Source organism: Hakea prostrata, chromosome 5, assembly GCF_041222555.1.
Source record: "Hakea prostrata isolate BN-2017 chromosome 5, UWA_Hpros_2, whole genome shotgun sequence".
Taxonomy (NCBI): Eukaryota; Viridiplantae; Streptophyta; class Magnoliopsida; order Proteales; family Proteaceae; genus Hakea; species Hakea prostrata.
The window spans coordinates 57196304-57214635 of record NC_142604.1 but is presented as its reverse complement, the minus strand read 5'-3'; the positions used below and the strand labels follow the sequence as shown (position 1 = coordinate 57214635).

At 35.3% G+C, this 18332-nt stretch overlaps 1 protein-coding gene and 1 pseudogene across 3 annotated transcripts; both read right to left on the bottom strand.

The window, feature by feature from the left end:
* Positions 1-390: 390 nt before the first annotated feature.
* LOC149016727 (protein transport protein Sec61 subunit beta pseudogene) lies at positions 391-6558 on the bottom strand (annotated as a pseudogene). Of its 2 annotated transcripts, none has more exons than XR_016173361.1 (2): positions 6430-6558; positions 391-840 (listed from the first exon to the last, which is right to left on the bottom strand). The product of XR_016173361.1 is annotated as a protein transport protein Sec61 subunit beta pseudogene, transcript variant X1 (transcript). The 2 variants fall into 2 exon arrangements; XR_016173362.1 differs by lacking the exon at positions 6430-6558 and adding an exon at positions 6338-6429.
* A 7549-nt stretch (positions 6559-14107) lies between these two features.
* Positions 14108-15399, bottom strand: LOC149016726 (bidirectional sugar transporter SWEET3b-like). Its single transcript, XM_089156808.1, has 6 exons — positions 15363-15399; positions 15217-15253; positions 14877-15099; positions 14597-14761; positions 14387-14506; positions 14108-14254 (listed from the first exon to the last, which is right to left on the bottom strand). The coding sequence occupies exons 1-6, from the start codon at positions 15391-15393 to the stop codon at positions 14108-14110; spliced, it is 723 nt and encodes a 240-aa protein (XP_089012934.1). The 5' UTR covers positions 15394-15399.
* Positions 15400-18332: the final 2933 nt, after the last annotated feature.

Below are 18332 nucleotides of genomic sequence, written 5' to 3'. Positions count from 1 at the left end.
CAAAACATTAGAGATTTTTTTCTTCTTATAACCAATCAAGCTGGTCTCCACAGACCGAGATGATAGGCAGATAACCTCATTAACACCATCAAGCTGTTCTCAGCATCACTGTCGCTTGTCTAGCTCACCAGGAGAGGGAGACATGAACCTTCATAAATAGGAAACGTTGTCAATTTGCTACTGTATTCATTGAAGATGCTAACATTGAGCAATCAACTCTAATCAAAAGCAATCCCACGTTTGAAGCAAGCATCTAGGCATTCTCTCGTCTTCTGATACTCAAAACGTCAACAGCTGCCCCATGCAACCACCCAACACAAAAAAATAAAAAATAAAAAATAAAAAATCCCCCCGAATAAAGGCTCATATACTAACAAAGGAAGCCAATAATGAATAAAAGAAGTTGCAATCACAATTATAGTGATACTAGGCAACTAATAGTAAAACCATATAAGATTCCAGCTCCTGCATTAATATGCAATCTCAAACTAAACAAAATCCAAACGAACGATAGTTTTGTACCCTATAACCAGAAAGTCAAGTGTACTCGGTATTTGCTACTCTTTAAGACCTCCCAGCTTCCCTTGACACAAGGAATAACTTTCCTACAACATGTAGGATTGACACAAAGGCTATGAAGCCAATGCTCATTACTAGCACAACGTTTGGAGAAATCCTGAGTCCTGGGGCATCATCTGTGTAGAACTGGAGCATTGTCCCACTTGCTCCTGCTGCACTGGCACCACCGGTAGTCCTGCGCCTTCGCATGCTGGCAGTTGCTGCTGCGCTTCCTCTTGGGGGATTTGCACCATTTGCAACCATCTTATCAGATCTTGTTTACTGAGGAATAAAACATAAAACAAAAAAAGTCAAACTTGAATGTGTTCTTACATTCCATGCCAGCAAATTGGTATCCAACTCAAAAACATACTTTTGAGTATCACTAAATGTTAGAAGGAAAATTCACTACTAATTGTAGTTTATGGCTTCAATTAATGAGTATCTTTTGTGATAGAATTCTTCTTCTTCTTTTCTTTTCTTTTTTAACTACAATAGTTCGATGCAAAGCAGGCAAAACTTGGCGCAGTAAAGTTGCTCCACAGTGACCAAGTGGTCACAGAATTCTGGAGACAACCTCCTGGCTACATACATAAAGACAAAGACCCCTGAACAACAAGAAGTATGCCTATTCAAAGTGAATCTTCAAGTTATGAGGAAACAGTCATGGTTAATCAAATTGATGTTAAACAGGGACCTTGTCCCTTCGCTATTAGCACTAAAAACAAAAATATCCATACTTACAGCTCAGCAGCATGCACCTTATTTTTACTACTACATTTGAACTTCATCAGCCTTAACGGTTGAATTTCCCAAAAACAGTCGGGTAAATCAAATTTTGTATGACCAAAGTTAACTTGATTCCAAACAAGATTAACATGACGAATGTTAGCTTCTCAAAGTCTTTACCCCCCCCCCCCCAAAAAAAAAAAAAAAAAAAAAAGATGTTAGCTTTTCAAAGTAGCTTGTGCTATTTGAAAAGAACAGGTTATGTCATCAAAGTTAGAGAAAGTTTTCCAGTGTGTAGAATCCAAATGGATAAAACAAACAACAAGTCTCATTGAGCTCCTTGTTTACTGTTAATAGCTGAAATGTAAGTATATGCAATCCTATCATGTGTGGAAGGATATGCCCTTCAGTATCCTTTACTCAAATTTCCAGCCCCCATGTGAAGTTCACTTTTATGTCTGAACCTCACTCCAGACTCCAGGTACTTAAGACATGGGTTTCAAGACATACATCAGATGGCTGAAGATTGACAAAGCTGCCACTCTTCTTCTATACTACGAAGAAAAATCCATAATAATATATTTAGGGAAAACCATAGCTATTGCTGTATCACTTCTGAAAATGCAAACTTTTTCCTTATCAAATTCCAGATAAATGTTATCATACTTGAATAACTGAGGACTCTACAAAGTTTGCCACTTTAGTTCTATGCAACTGAAAAAATGCATAGTACAATAACATGATTCTGGATGAATGCCATTATAAATCTAATACACAATGACGACAGTATACTCAGGAAAACATCATAAATTCAACAGCTATTCTGCTTGAAATAATTAGTTAAAAAAGAACTACATATATAGTATTACTAGTGGATGTCAACATGCTCTCAAATAGTCTCAACAGATACAACAGTCACGACTAAGGGAAAAAACTCTGGTAGTTTTCCTTTTCTTTTCAGTACTCCTACCTGCAGGTTTAAACTTATATCATCTTTTAATGGACAAGTTAATACAACAGTGGGCAATGCAATGGATAGACCACCAGAGAGGCCAAACCAAGTCCAACCAAGCGGCTTTGTTTAATTCACAACCTGAGCTAATTAAAGAATTGAGAAGGACATCTTGCTTAAGCTTACACTGTGTTCAGAATATATTTAGTATTTTTTTCTTACTTGTTCCTGATGGACATAAAATAAAGTGCAAGGAAGTCAAACAGATAAATATGATTGAGAACTGACAGACAACATACACACTATGGGAAGGAAAAAAACAAAAAAGAGGAAAAGATTGGGGGGCGGGGGGCATCGTTTGGCTCCAGTGATGATGAACATCTTGAAGATAACAATGATAACAACAATGCTTTAACAGTACATAAGTTATGGAGAGTTAAAAAGATAACAAATAACAATCACAAAAGAAACAGCGAGAAAAGTGAGTGAAATTAAATCTGGAATTTCAAGGACAAGTTAGTTTAATAATTGTTTGCCATTATTCATGCTATGTGTTCATGGATCCTTGTTGACCATGGAACCAATATTTATTTATTCTCAATTTATCGCCACAATTGGTGCTTGGGAAACCTTGTCCCCCGGCCCCCCCGCTGGCTTCGCCGCGAGGTCTTGGGGGAGCTCCCGATTTTGGGTCCCATTTCAGAAATGTAATTTTTGTTACTTTCCCAATCACCATATTTCTGAGACTTTCCAATTCAGAACTTTTTATTTCAAAATTCACCTCAACACAACCATTTAGTGACTTGGAAATTATTAGCTTCTTTTTTTTTTTTTTTTGGGGGGGGGGGGGGGGTTAAACGTAGGGATTATTTTGAACTACTGGAGTTTATGTGGCTTTAATTCAATCGTTTCCTAGACTTCAGATTTCCTAGATTTTCAAATCAATTTTCTCTCAACCAGTGGATCACTACCACCTTTGAAGGGTTCTCAATCTTGATATTAGTGATTGTTTCCTAGAGTTTGGTTATCATCTAAGAGAATTCGGTCTTCTGTTAATTGTTAGCAGTTCATCTGAGTTTGGTTTAGAGTTTTTATCTGAAATATTATTTTCTCAACCCTCATTAAAGACAAAATATGTAATGAAAGGAGTCCATTTGTAACAAGCAGTCCATTTCAAAACCTAAAATAAAGATCGAAATTCTACCACCACAGCTCCAATTACTAATCTTAGAGTTCAGTAAAATATATATATAAAAAAAAGAATATATATATACACACACACACACACATAGAGGCATCCACAAAACGAAAAATTCATCAAAACATATGCAGAACATATTCCATACATCCAAACAAAAACGATCATAACAGCCCCCCCCCCCCAAAAAAAAAGGTTCGGTTCATGGATATATATATATATATATATATATATATATATATACACACACACACACACACACACAGAAGCATCCATGAAACGAAAATTCATCAAAACATATGCAGAACATATCCCATACATCCAAACAAAAATGATCAAAACAGACCCCCCCCCCCCCAAAAAAAAAAAAAAAGGGTTTGGTTTATGGAAATATAATAACTCCTCAAGATTTCATAAAAATGGTTTCCACTACCAGAACCCAAATCTAGACAGCCCTAATTGACTCAATTCAATAAATCCAGTAATTCATCTGCATAAAACTTGATCTCTGAATTTTCATATATTAACTTTACATCTGAATGCAAAAGAATTATTATTTTTTATTCCAAACATTTAACCAGTTGGATTGAAGACAAAATTGTAAGTAGTTCAGGGTGCTGCAACCTCTCGGATCTTCTCTCTTCTTCATTTCTCACCTGCAACTTTGTTACCTACGATGCTATATATATAGTAGAGTCATCACATGAGAGATGAAATTGGTTGTTCATCTGTGGTTGGATTGGGATCCATTTCAGAACTTAACTTATATGATTCTAATCTAACTGTCAATCTACACGTAATCGTGAAGAATGGTTTTATGTATGATAGATAAATTTAAGGAAAAAGAAGAGATGAGTTCAAATTCCACACCTTAATAATATTTGCCCAAAATAAGTTGGAACTAATCCTATACAATTTGGCATAAAGTTTTTAATAAAAAGTTGAGATGGCCGAGTTAGTCTAAGGTGCTAGATTAAGCGTCAATTTAAAAAGGACAAATTCTAACTTATTGTGGGGCAAATACTATTAGGGTAGGGTTTGAACTTTAAATCCATCTCTCAACATTTTCGTTAAATTTATCCATCATACTTAAAACCATTCTTCACGATTATGTGTAGATTTTGATAGTCAAATTAGAATAATATAGTTTAAGACTTTAAGTCTTGAATTCAACCACAAAATGAACAACCAATGATGTAAACCCAATTTTAAAGTTAGGGTTTCTTGGATGAATTCCCTAAACTTTAAGGGTTGCTTAGAATCTTCCAGCAACTAATCCCTAAAATTCGATGTTTTGTGAAGGAAAATTTAGGATTTTACTAAAATCCTATGGGGAGACTTTGGATCATTATGGTATGGTAAGAATTTTTTAAATTGATACGGGAAGAAAAAGGATCAAGCTAAAATTATATGGGAATGCTCAATTAACAAAACCTAAATAGGTTGGGCTTAATTAGGGAGAGGGAAATTTTAGGGTTTTAACAAAACCCAAGATGAGATGGTTTACTTGGTAATAGGGTATCCAATTTGCCCTAGGTAAGATGGGATGAAGGAAGCTTACAGTTGAGTCTAGGGAGGGTTTAAGGATGTCTAGAAATAGGGATCCTAATGGATCTTGATAGGGTTTGAAAATCTTGGACAACTTTTCCAATCTTTCTTTTTCTTTCTCTTTCCTTCTTTTTTTTATTTTTTTCTCTCTTTCTTTTCTTTTCTTTTCTTTCTTCGTCTTTAATTTTTCCTGGTTTCTGGTTGCCGCAAGTCAGAAAGGGGAGAAAGGGAGAGAGAACTAAGAGAAAAAGGCATGTGTTGTTAAACTCAACTCCTAGAGTCCAATACAATGAGGGAAGTGGGAACTAATAAGGAGATGCAATGCCATAGCAATTCATCGTTGAGAATGTAACTTGAAATAGACACCACAACCAATTACAACTCTAATCAATCAAAAAGTAAACAAGGAAATCAAAATACCCATTACCGGATGGCTGAAGGTTTCCTAAAACCAGCAAAAACCCATTAATGAAGCATGAAGGAAATAATAGATTACTAAAGAAAAAGGAGAAAGTTGGAAAATAGAAGATGAGGATTCCAATAGATGACATCACATGCTGTGGGATCAGCCACTTCAATTCCACAGCACCGCCTCTCATTCCTATTCTCTTCTCCTATAATATAACTCAATAGGCCAACAGCACTCAAACCTTTTTTCTCTCCAATTTTTCATTTATTTTGTTTTGCTTCCAATCAATGAAAAAACCCGCAGTCCCAACTCAAAGCCGAAACCACGCACCCCTCATGTGGTCTCATTCCTCTCTCTCTTCTCTTTCTTATCTCGTCCTCTAGTTTTATTTAATTGAAAACAGAAGAAATTAAAAGAGCAAAGAAAGAAAAAGTGTAACAGAAAGAAAATATAAAACCAGTTATTAAAATTATATTAAAAAATAAAACAAAGGAAAACAAGAAAAATAAACAGAAGACAATCATACATAACCAAAACCTAAACAGAAGACGATCATACATAATCGGCATTTCCATTAAGAGGTTCTATCTTAATCACGGATATCATAACCACTCTTTTGATGCATTCCAAAATTATTTACACATAAAAAATTCAAATTAATCTGTGAAAAAGAATAAACTAAACCACAGATTACCAGAATCAATCAATTTATCAGATCTGGTTCTATAACAGAAACGGTCAACAAGAATAACATCGACGCTACTTTCATATCAAAACAAGCGCTTGCTACTAAAAGTTCATGAATTCAACGATAAAGCCAAAAAAAATGCGAGTTCGGATTAGTTAAAAGTAATTGAAATCGGAACAAGAAGATCACGAAGATACAAATAAGAGCACAAACAATAATAACAATGATTGATTGAGCAGATCGACAAGCTTATACCCTTGAAAAACACAATTTGAAGACGACAGATCGACTATAGAAAGCTTAAGCGTATCGAAATAACAAAGTCGAAAGAAGCTAGGGCAAGTTACCTATATTGAAGTCACGATTCGCGATAAACGGAGAAACCGAAGAACCTGTTCTGAAGGATCAGGACACCCTCTTTGGTGGTAATAAATCACTCCCACGCTTATTTTTCCATTCGGACTTCCTCCTTTACTTTTCCTAAAATTACTTTATATGCCAAATGTTTATTGACAATAATATCCACCCTCAATGGCAGATGTCATGTATTTTTTTATTTTTTTTGCCAAATTGCAGCGCCACGGCGCCACGGCGCCACGCACCTTAAAACACTAATTCCCCATTTTATATTTAAAAAGCATAAACATTTCAATTCATTAAATACATTAATTCATTTTTTTTAAAATAAGGAAGAAATTAGAAAAAATCTCAGATTTATTCAATAATTTAATATACATTAATTCATTTTTTCTAAAATAAGGAAGAAATTAGAAAAAATCTCAGATTTATTCAATAATTTAATATCAATAAGGTACAATAAGAAAGCTCGACCTTGTTTCATGTTTTGTTGGTGGAATGTCAAATCACCCCATTCAGAATAATATGGCTTTATTTATTTATTTTATGTTTCATTAATTCTAAAAATGATTATCAAAATTTGAGGAGAAAAAAATTAAAAATCTAAAATTAATTTCTTTTACAATTAAGCTTAATAGAGGGAAGAATGTTTTTATTTTTTTTGATAAATGAGAATAAGATTTCTTAAAAGGCTATAATAGTCTTTGTAATAATATAACTAATCATTTTAACAAATATGATCTATGTGTTTCTAAACATAAAATGGTTTGTCAATGCTTTAAATCCTCTATTTTGAAGTGTAAATGTACATTTTTTTTCTTTTAATTAAATCTGAAGTATCCGGCTTTTCTCTTGTTCTTCTTCCTTCTTTATTTTTTCCCCCTAAATCCAAGCAGTTTATGTATTAGAGGGTTTACCTCAAAGTTTTATACATTAAGGAAGGGAAACGACATATAACTTTTGTATTATTACCGCCTTCTTTTTTGGGTCAAATTGTATTATTTGAGGTGGCTTTTACTTCTAAGTGCAATTACTGAATTAATCTTCTTAGGGTAATAGAATTTCATAATTTTTTGTTTCAAATTTAGAACATCCCAAAAGAAATAAAAAAAAGTAATACATTCTGAGAATATATCAAGTTGAAAAAGACATCCTAAAATATCTTTTAAATTTACAAAATGGTACATTGTGTTAGTAAATTATGTAAAGTCATGGTTAAATAATTTCATAATTTCTTAAATTGTCCTTAATGTCTTATCTATTACCCTCAGCCTCTTAATATGTTGAAAAAAATTCTCTTGATATACTATATTAATACTTTTCATTTTCTTCAAATTATTTTTTTTACCATAATTACTCAAATATCATTAAAGTTTTCTTCTCAACCACTTACTCCTTAAAGACTTTTTAAAAATATGAGTAAGGGTTACCAAATTTTAGGAGTAAACTATTGAAAAAAAAACTTTATAATGATATTTTAGAAAGTTAAGGTAAAAAAAAAAAGTATTACGAAATAATGAAAAGCAAAAAAATAATTAGTAAGTAAATATATGAGCAAATTAAATAGCACCCATTATTTTTGGGGTGAAATTAATGACCACCCACTATTATCTCCAAAATTGCATGGCACCCACATGCAAAATTCCGTTGTTAAATGCTTAGTAAGATTATTTAAATACCTTTACCCTTGTTTAACTTATTTCAAAGTACAAAAATGCCCAATGGGTAGAGAAATGATAATAATGCCCTCAGCTTAATATTCTCCGATTCCAACCTACACCCTCACCCCCTCTCCCTACTAGCAACCAACTACCCCCATGGCCTTCCTCCAAATCCAACTCCTCTCCAAATCTCCAAAACTGCCCCCTTGCAATTCTCTGATAAACTATTGAACTTAAAGCCGATTAAAAGTGAACGCTCTAATCCACTAAGTTCTCCCAACTGAGAGACTAGTGTTCAATCAAAATTTTAATCTCTATCTTATTTATTATCAAGGATGCAAAACCCTATAAAATTTCAAGAACGTTTTTTTTTTTTAATAATTCCAAATGGTTGGAACTCTAGATTCTAGTCCGATCAGATACGATATTTTATTCCAGATGGTTGTTGAACTCTAGATTCAAGTTTGATCAAGAAACGTTACCCCAAAATTTATGGATTTCAGGTAGTGAAGAAGGAAGGTCTCCATGGTCCATAGATTCTATGAGACTTTGATAGTAATATGGGGGAAGATCCCATCAGGCAACAAAGATTCCGCCTGACCCTACTCAAGCATGCATATTATGTCAGTGAATAATTGGTGTGAAGCCTTGGAGATGACGTACCCAGGGCTAGGACGAGCTGAGGGGGGACATCGTAAGTAGGAGAATGTGTGTAAGCCTAGTCAAAGATGATTGTTCTATATAGACAGGGCATGCCACCCAGGCACCCACCTTCAAATGGTGTTGGTCTTACGCATCTCGGTTAAGAATAGTGATGATCTACGTTTCACATGGCGCACGATTCCATGGATAGTTTCATTCGATTCGTGATGGAGGACAACTTATAATCATCGGCTTTTTCATGGCGTCTGTTGGCAAATTTTTCTCATGGTTATTGAGCAAAACCTCTTTATGTCGACTTCTTCTCTTTTTAGTTGCAGGCACATTCTCACTGGGGAGGAAACCTATGACTCTTCACTGCCCTTCATCTTATCTTCTCTGATACATTAAATTTGAATCCAGAGTCCAACTAAGGATTGATGAGCTATCTTTTCCCCCTTTTTCCCTCTTCTAAGTTGGTGTTCATACACCTATTCTTACTTCTTTGCTTATATTAACCTAAGCAATTCCATTTTGTGGTTTTTGTGAATCCTATAGACCAAGAAATTGCTAGAACTCAACTTAGCAAAAGCTTCCAATTTCATATGCAAACCAGAAGGCTATGTGTTGATCAATCCGAATAGGTTCTATCACACCCCACCCAGCCGGATCTGGACTTACCTAAATACCCGTGTGGGTGATAACGCTACAGGATTTAGGTTCAATGTCAATCCATAACAATAATACAATATAGCATATTCCAAGAGCAAGAAAGGAGAATAAAGTATCAAAATCAATGCCATAATATGAAAGTTATTATAGTTATCCATGAATTTGAATTCAAAGTCATTATCCAAAATCAGTCAAGTCAAATATCAGAGTTTAAGAAAAGATTGTTCCATAACAGAAGTCAATGTTCTCAAAGAGGCTCAAATTACTAGGTAGCACCACCACCTATTAGTTCTATAAGAAGGATATAACAAATGGTCACAAGAGCATTTACAATCTTATAGGTGATTGCCATGGCCTCAATAGTACTTGACTCTATAGGAGCAATCTGAACATGGGCACGAGTCTCCATGTGCCCCCCGCATCATCGCCTATCAGTCCCTCATAGAATTTAAGCGGCGTCATACTCTTCACTTGAACTGAGTCTTCATAACTTGTAATAAGATCTAAAAAGTATATACAAAGGAATGAGTTCAATAGAACTTAGTGAGATTAACATAACCATATATCATGCACCCATCTCACATTTCAATAAGTAATCTATGTCTATGCATAAACGAGATGAATAAGTGAATGAGTATGCAAGTATGCTCTTAACTTTAACAATGAAGTCTCTATGGTAGACACAAATTAAGTTCTACACTAGCCTCCTCTGGGTGGTCTTGTCACTCTCCCTCAACATGAGATGTCTCTTGGGCTCTCTGCCGTAGTTGGGTCAAGTCACATCAAACCGCTGGGAATTAGGTCACCATTGGTCTGAGAACTGGCATGTGTTAGAGATAAACCTAAGCCAACACAAGGTCATAAAGTAGTCTAGATACCTTCTGTGAAATCCTCCATGATCCTAACATGAAAATTGTTATTGTAGGTCCAAGAACTTGGAGTGTGGGTAGAAGGCAAGTGTGGGCCATCCGGGTAGACACCATTAGATTGGAATCTGAATCAATGGAAGCGGATGGAAATGTTGAGTTTGGAGTTTTGTCAAAGTTTGGAAGGAGATCTAACTCGAACGTTGACGAATTTGGTAGATAGATCAAGTGTTAATTGATGACTCATGTGGAAGGTCCCAAAATCAAGTAAGACCCTTTTGGAGTATAGAATATGAACTAAGGCATAACCATGGGCTTTTAGGAGACCAGCCTGGTTCTAGGTGGAAAATGACAATTTTGAAAAATTACATTTTCGAGGTCATATTTAATGTGTTTTAGTTCTAAAACATGTCATTATGATCCATAGCCATTAGAGCTTGTCAGAGAGTGCTCCACGAAAGTGAATGCGGAGATCTTTTGGAAAGCTTTCTGTATGGCGAGTAACTTTCTCTAAGGTTAGTACTCATCTCGTTCTTTCTAATTCTCTTTGACGATTGATTTCTTCTACTATTTAGACCTAGTAAGACTTCTAGTTACTGCATCAACTTAGTTTATCTCTTTTCTTTACCTTGGTTCATCGGTGTTCTTTTGAATTGATTTTTGGAAAAAACCTAACTTAGGATTGCTAGGTTTTTGTTTCTTTTGAGTTGTTGAATACTTAAATCATGTTAGATCATGTTCTAGTATTATTTCAAAATTTCCTATGTATTTTTGGCAGAGACGAACCTACATTGGGGTCAAAGGGGCCATGTCCCCCCTCCCCCATATTTTGAAAATTTTGATTAATTTCTTTAATTTTTCTAGTTTTTTTTTTTTTTTTTCTTACATGTGAAATATCACTATTTGCCACCCCTTCAATATTGAAAACAAATTTTAAAGGTAAAATAATGGGTATGAATGTCATTCCTAATTAAAAACTAACTCCTCAATCCCTATTTATTCTCCCTTCTCTTGTATCTCATATTTTCTTCCTATTTATTCTCTTCCCTTTCTAAAAACGTAGATTTAGGAAATTTTTGAAAAAAATTAATCTTATTAGGTATTCAAAATGTCATTTCTAATTAAAAACAAACTCTTGAATCCTTATTTATTCTCTCCTCTCTCCTATCTCCTATTTTCTTCCTATTTATTCTTTCCCTTTTCATAAGCGTAGTTTAAGGAAAATTTGGAAAAAAAAATCTTCTCCAAAATTAGGTACTCTTTCTCTTTCTCAATTTATTTATCTCTTCTCTTTTTCTCATTTTTTTTATTTGACTTTATATTCTCTATTCTTTATTTCTTTTGCAATTTTTTATTTGATTTTATATTGTGAATAAAATGTCTATAGTTAGGAAGGTAACTAACTACCATTGGGTTGCATCTCCTACCCAAAAAAAGAAAAAAGGAAAAAGAAAAAGGAAAATTGGTTTGCATCTCCTACCAAATAAAATTTTGGTTTGCATCTAACTTTTTAAGGTTGAAGTAATGTGTCATTTTTATTTTTATTGTTGCTTTAATTTACCTAAATTTTGTTTGAAAAGAAAATCATTAACAATAACTTATCTATTTTTATAAAATATGTGTGGGTCCCATAAAATATATGTGAGCATGTGCCTTAATATAATAAAATAATTCAGAGGTGGGATTCCCAGTGGGTCTTATAAGGGTCCACACAATATGTGTGGAAAAAAAACATTAGTGTTTCTCCAACGGGAAGGTGGTCTGGACTTGGACTTTCATTATTCATCCCCCCAATGTTGAATATTGGTTTTGTTCTCTGATTTTCAAAGTAGTTTAGAACCCAATCTGGAAGCCTACTATCTTTCCGAGTCAATTTTATCCGTATTCGGAGGGTGGTTGCTTGCCTTGGTCGCCTTGGGCAACCAACCCTCCCGGTCGTCCTGGGCAACCCACTCAACCAACAACTCCATGCAATGTTGGTTTTTGTTCCTCTTTTCGATATAGGACTTCTAGGGGTATTTCTAACTTTGAACCAGGATATTAATAGGAGTTTTTGGATAGCGTGAACTTATCCTCTGAGTGTCTTTTCTAAGTTGCGAATCAAAAGCAAGGTGAGGACGTTCACCTACACAACCATTTTTGAACCAAATTTGGGGCAACCGTTTTGATTGATAATTTTTTTGTGTGTGTGAATTTTGATCGATAATTGATTCCAATTGAGCCAGACAATATTCTCTTATATCAACCACTATCAATGATGGTCCGTGAGTTAGCTGACATGGCCTATATGATAACCAAATCTATGAAGAGATACACTAGCTCTTCCTTTGTCTTTGTCCTCCTCAAATGAAATTGTTCTCAATTTTGTTTACCAAATTTCTTTTTACGTTTCAGGATAATCTTCAATCTGTCACCATTAAAAGTGAGAACCCTAGGGAACACTTAGGAGGCATTCTATGTCTAGGATTGTGCCACACATTTCTCAATAGATATGAGATGTACTCATCCCTAATGAGAAAGTCAATCATAGCATGTAGGCTAATGCTCTATTATGTCTGATACTAGGTCTAACTGTCTAAGGTGCTCTGGTTGGAAGTTTCTCATTTATTTCTTTTTAAGAATAAAAGGCTTGCCCAAGATAAGAAAAAAGCGTCTGCGCATAATACTAAAATGTATGAAGAAAGTAATCATTCCACAAAAAACCCCGAGAAGGCTTGAAAAATTGACTTGCTAAGCCATTGGCCTAAATTGAGAATTGAGTGGTCGTGATGCAATACATGACCCATTCAATCCATTGATGATGGAAGCATATGCATTAAGGATGCTTTCAATGAATCCATTCCAAATGCTTTCAATGCATTATCTCATGAGAAGAATATTGTCCTGAATATGACATTATTTGATAAATCCATTTTGGTAAAAAGAAACCAATTTATCCATCAAGGTTTTGAGTCTATTCACTAAAACTTGGGAAATAACTTTGTCACAGACGTTGAATAAATTGATTGGATTGAACTCTCCTACTGAACAGGGGGAATCAACTTTGGGGATCAAGGTGACATAGCTTTTTGAATTTCTATGGGAGTTGTAGGAAGGGTTAAAGATTCCAAATCCAAAACCAGGAGTAGATTTAAAATGGTCCACAAAAGCATTTTCTAGCTGAATTTGATCTGAAATGAAGAGTCCTCCATGACTGATACCTCATTCGCTTTTGTGCTCTGTGTTTGGCAAAAATTGAGTATTTTTATAAAAGTCCTCCATGATTAACTCTCACTCATTGATGAATTTTTCAACTTCACGCGCAGCTGTATCAATGATGAACTACCACTGATCAATGCTCATCAATTATCTCTAGCAAACGAATAAAGAAAGGCAAAACTATCGTAAAAAAAAACTGAGAAAAATAATAACGGAAAACTCTAATCTAATTATGTTGATAATAGCAAAGTTGACGGAAACTATATCCAATTGATCCATTACATGGTACATCAAAATTATTTCCATAAGTCAAATCTGAAAATGCAAAAGAAAAGGAGTGATCAAGATTACAGACCTAGCAAGACTAATTTTTTTTTTATATATGTTTCAATTTTGGTTAAAATGTTATAAGACTTAAGCCCTTCTCCTCTTTATTAATTTGCTCTGATCGGTTTTGTAATTGCTTTCATCTGGCCTGCAAATGCATATAAATGGATATATATAAGTGGCACGTTTCCCAAGCATATCAAATTTGATCTAATCCCTATGGGGTACGCAACCCGATCCATAAGTTACAGACAAATATTTGAATACTCAGGGGCTGGGCATATATACCTGGATACACTAACTTGTTAAACATCAGTTTCTGGAATAGTTTCCATGGTAACATCTTTCTCCAAATCTGTATCAATTGGTTCATTGTGAATTTCATGCTTTCTGTAGACACAGTACAACGTAAGTTGGATGATACTTAAGGGCCAACCGAATAGATTTGGAAGCTGCATAAAAATACATTTGGTTATCAAATTCTGGATTTTCAATTGGAAATAGATCAAGAACAGTAGCTCAATAGCCTAAAAATGCTAGAAATTCATGTGTTAATTTGTTTAGTTTGTATAAAAATAATTTACCGCGATGAAGAGATCATGACCCAATAGCCCATATGGCCCCCATAGTGAAGTGTTCAAGAATGCAAACAATGATAAGTAGAACGGCATGAACTCCACGCTCTTTGTCTGTATCACTCGCTTCTGTAATTCAAGATTAATTGTAATTATTCTTCTGTCGCACTGGAATTACAGAAAATGAAAATCCTCAGAGAGAGAGAGAGAGAGACCAACCACAGCAACTAATGGAGAACTATACATCCCTGTAGCGAGCACGAGTCCAATGCTCCCAACAAAAAGCTTTCGGTGATGATGATCATGAAAAGCAAATGATGAAACTAATATGACGACAGTGTCCACCATGATCACAAGTAGCAGCAGCAAAATGGCCAATATTCTCTGCACTTTGGAACAGGTAGAGATTATCAAAAAGAGAAGGGGAAAAAAACAGTGGTCGTAAATTTGATGATCAATTAAGTGATTGTTAGGGTGTATTAGATGAGCAAGAACTTGCCTTTCTCTTAGATGACGCAAACCAAATATAGATGAGTATGAAGGAGAGTTCAAGAAGTGTCCCAACACAACAGATAGTTGCTAGGGTGATGTTTTCCCATCCATAGCTCACAACAGGCAATCCATACCACAAGAATAGTGAAGTTGCCGATAGAGTAACGACATAAGGTATACATGAAAATTCCTCAGTGCTTCCTTTCTTTATGACTCTTTTAAAAGTGAAGCTGTAATTAGGAAATCAAGTATCATGAGCAGTCAGACACAGAATCTGCAAATGGGCTCGAAATAGACAAACATAATATTAAGTAGAGAGATTGAAAACCAGGTATTTTGTTACTTACATGGGAGATAAATAAAGTAGCACAGAAGTGACATTGCCTGCAAGAGATAAAATCCATGCATTGGCTTTAATTATCTTCCATTACAGGTTAATGAAGAACGAAAGAAAAAAAACATAAATTAAATTAACCATAACAATTAAGGATACCTGCCATGCCAAGTGCCAATCGTAGTTCCATTCTTCCTGCAAGTGACCACGTTTGTGGCAAGCTTGGAACTGATGAAGAAGCAGCAGAAGGAGAAGACGGCAGAGAAATTAACAAAATTGTTGGAGTTTGAGGACCCTTGTGTTGGCGTCAAATGGGTTCCATGACACACAAGGGATTATGATAAGGAGAGTTATTTGGATCCAAGATCAGCATCAATGACCTACTACTACTCCACATACATTTTACCTGGGATCGATCGATCCGGTTATAGACAAACTGGTGCATCATGTTGACATGCATCGAGTAGGAACGTCGATATACATAAAAATGGTTACTTATCTTCTTGCAGAGGGAGCGCGCTAGGGTTTATTAATTGCAGGCCTGAGTACTGCAAAAATTGCACTGGTGACTGGGCCGGAACAGTTAGGTAGAATGAATTGATTAGCTTGTTATCTTGATGAAAAGAAGGAGATTCTAACCAGTCAAGAGTTAATCTTCAGAGAGAGAGAGAGAGGCTTTCGTCGCGTTCGGTGGTAGCTGTGTGGGTTTGGAAGTAGGAGATATATATATATACATTTGCTTCCGGCAGAAATAGAGATAACCAAGAGAGTTCTGGTCTGAAGTCCGTTGGTTTTACCAAATTTGTCTTTGGTCAAACCAACCTTAATTTAATTGTTCCACTCGTTCATGATGATTAGATTGAGATGGCAACCGTTGCCCAAGTTCTGGCTGCAGCATTCTTTCCATTTTACACCAACAATAACACTACTCCACGTATGCTGTCCTTGGCAAACAGGTATATGTTGTTGCTCCAGAAACTGAAAATTCAGTTGCTGGCTGCAACGTACATTTGAACCAGAATCTATTTGCTATCAGGGTGTGCTAGTGATGAACCACACCCGTTGAACCAATCCAATTTAAACCAAACCACAATCAAGAAACCATCACATACATCATCTTAATTATCCCATGCACACTGGGTGACATGGTTTTGAGAACACCGACTCAAGTTTCAATGATCATGCATACAGCAAAATCAACCCAGTCAAGGGCAATGGATAAAAATGGGAAGGAAATTAAGCCACTTTTCTGTATGGAATTTCGATTTAGTTGGCCATTACATGTTATTAGAAGCGACAAACGGGTAAAACAAAGCTTTATAGAAGAAGCAAGCGAACTCATGGAGTAGTGGGGAGAAAGTCTATAACCTTTGCAGCAAAAATGAGCTATGAAGTCGAGCTATTACAGTCAACAATACCTTTTCCGCTAGAGTTTCCATTTACCATGTTGGTCTCTCCCGAAATAATGAAAGAACTACAAGTGTTGAACAAGGTACAAAAGTTCAGCGAACTTCGCCGGTTCGCCCATTGGCTAACCTGGCAGAACCGGTGAAATTTAATTTGCCGAATATCAGGCAAAATTTCGTCCTATATTTTTGGTTTTCAGTATCATATAGGTTGTGGACCGTGGGTTTCTCCTCAGTTAAAAAATAATAAAGCAAAACAACAGGGGTTGGTCCAAGTGGTAAGCAGCTTGGTCTGCTTAAGTAAGGTTCCGATATCGAAATTAACCTTGTGGATGCAAAAAATTCCAGCTGGAAGACTCACCCACCATAGCCAGGTGTGTGACCTAAATCGAACACCAGATTAGTCAGGACAAAGCCTTGAAAATCGAGATTGACAACCAAAAAATAAAATAAAAAATAAAGCAGTAATAATTACTAAAAACTGTAATAATTACAATGCTTGATAATTGTGTTTCTATTTCTTTAAAATATTCAACAAGCACCTATTAGGTTTGGTTGGGGCCTTGGGGTTTAAAGGAAAAAGTATAATAATTACAATGATGTGACTTTAATAATTAAAAATTGTGTTTAGGCTTTGGGTTTCATGAAGTGTAATAAATACAGAGCATATGCTTTGGGTTTCGTAAGTGTAATATATACAGAGCGGATGAGGTATTTAAAAGTACGATATTTTGATGATTTTATCATATTTCAGCGATATTTTCGATTTTTCCGGGATATCGTCGAAATATCGGCGATTTTTTGTCTTTCACATTTTTGCCCTAGATATTGTTTTGCTTACCATTGAAACGGCCGAAATTTCGTGATTTTCGACAAAATGTTGCTCCGGAGTTGACTTCCATGCTAGAATTTCCATTTACTATATTGGTCTCCCTCGAAACAAAGGAAGAATTACAAGAGATGAATTTCACTCTTAGTGGGTGGAAATGTCGTAAGTGATACTCTCAAATACAGAAATCTCATTCTTGCTGATTAAATTAGAGAAGGTGTTAGCTGAATGGACCTGTGAATCTCTTAGCTAAACGTTTCTAAATATCTACCATCAGATTTGGTAAACTAAATTTAAATCGTCGAACTTTATTCTTAATTTTCTCTTTTATTTATGAGTTAGTATGTTAACCTTCTATCACCAGTTGTCATTTAAATGACATTAAATCAAAAAAATAAAAAACAAAACAACAGAGCCTTTAACGTTAAACTTCTATTGCCGTCTCTTTGGAAACGATCAATGAATCTTGGGTTAGTCATCAATGAATTTGTAGTTAGATGACAACACAGAAGAATGGTACAAGAAGAACAACAACACAAAAAATATAAAAATAACAGCAGTGGTGGAGGTTGTGGTGGTAACGGTAGTAGTAATGGGGGAGGTCGTTTTTCCAAGAAGAAAATCCCACCAAGAGGTCTCGGGGTTGCCCAACTAGAGAAGATCCGAGCAGCAGAAGGACGTGGTTCTTGGCATGTCTCTCCTTGTTTTGTTATTCCACTACCTCCTCCTCCTCCTTCTCACCAGTCATCTTCTTCCTTGCTTTCCCTGCAACTTCAATTGATACAACTTCTCTATTTGGAAGCCCTCTTACGGTTCTATTCCAATTCTTGATCTGTTGGTTCCACCATGCGTTTTCCTGCTCCATGAATTATTGTCGCTTGGTGTTGTCGGAGC

Bases quoted from the DNA above. Each gene is read 5' to 3' on its own strand.
- LOC149016726 (XM_089156808.1), bottom strand. From the start codon at position 15,393: ATGGAACTACGATTGGCACTTGGCATGGCAG. The intron at 14,762-14,876 runs GCAAGTTCTTGC...TCCAAAGTGCAG, and splicing joins TTGCGTCATCTAAGAGAAAG to AGAATATTGGCCATTTTGCT. The intron at 14,255-14,386 runs GTAAATTATTTT...ATTTTTATGCAG, and splicing joins GTCATGATCTCTTCATCGCG to CTTCCAAATCTATTCGGTTG.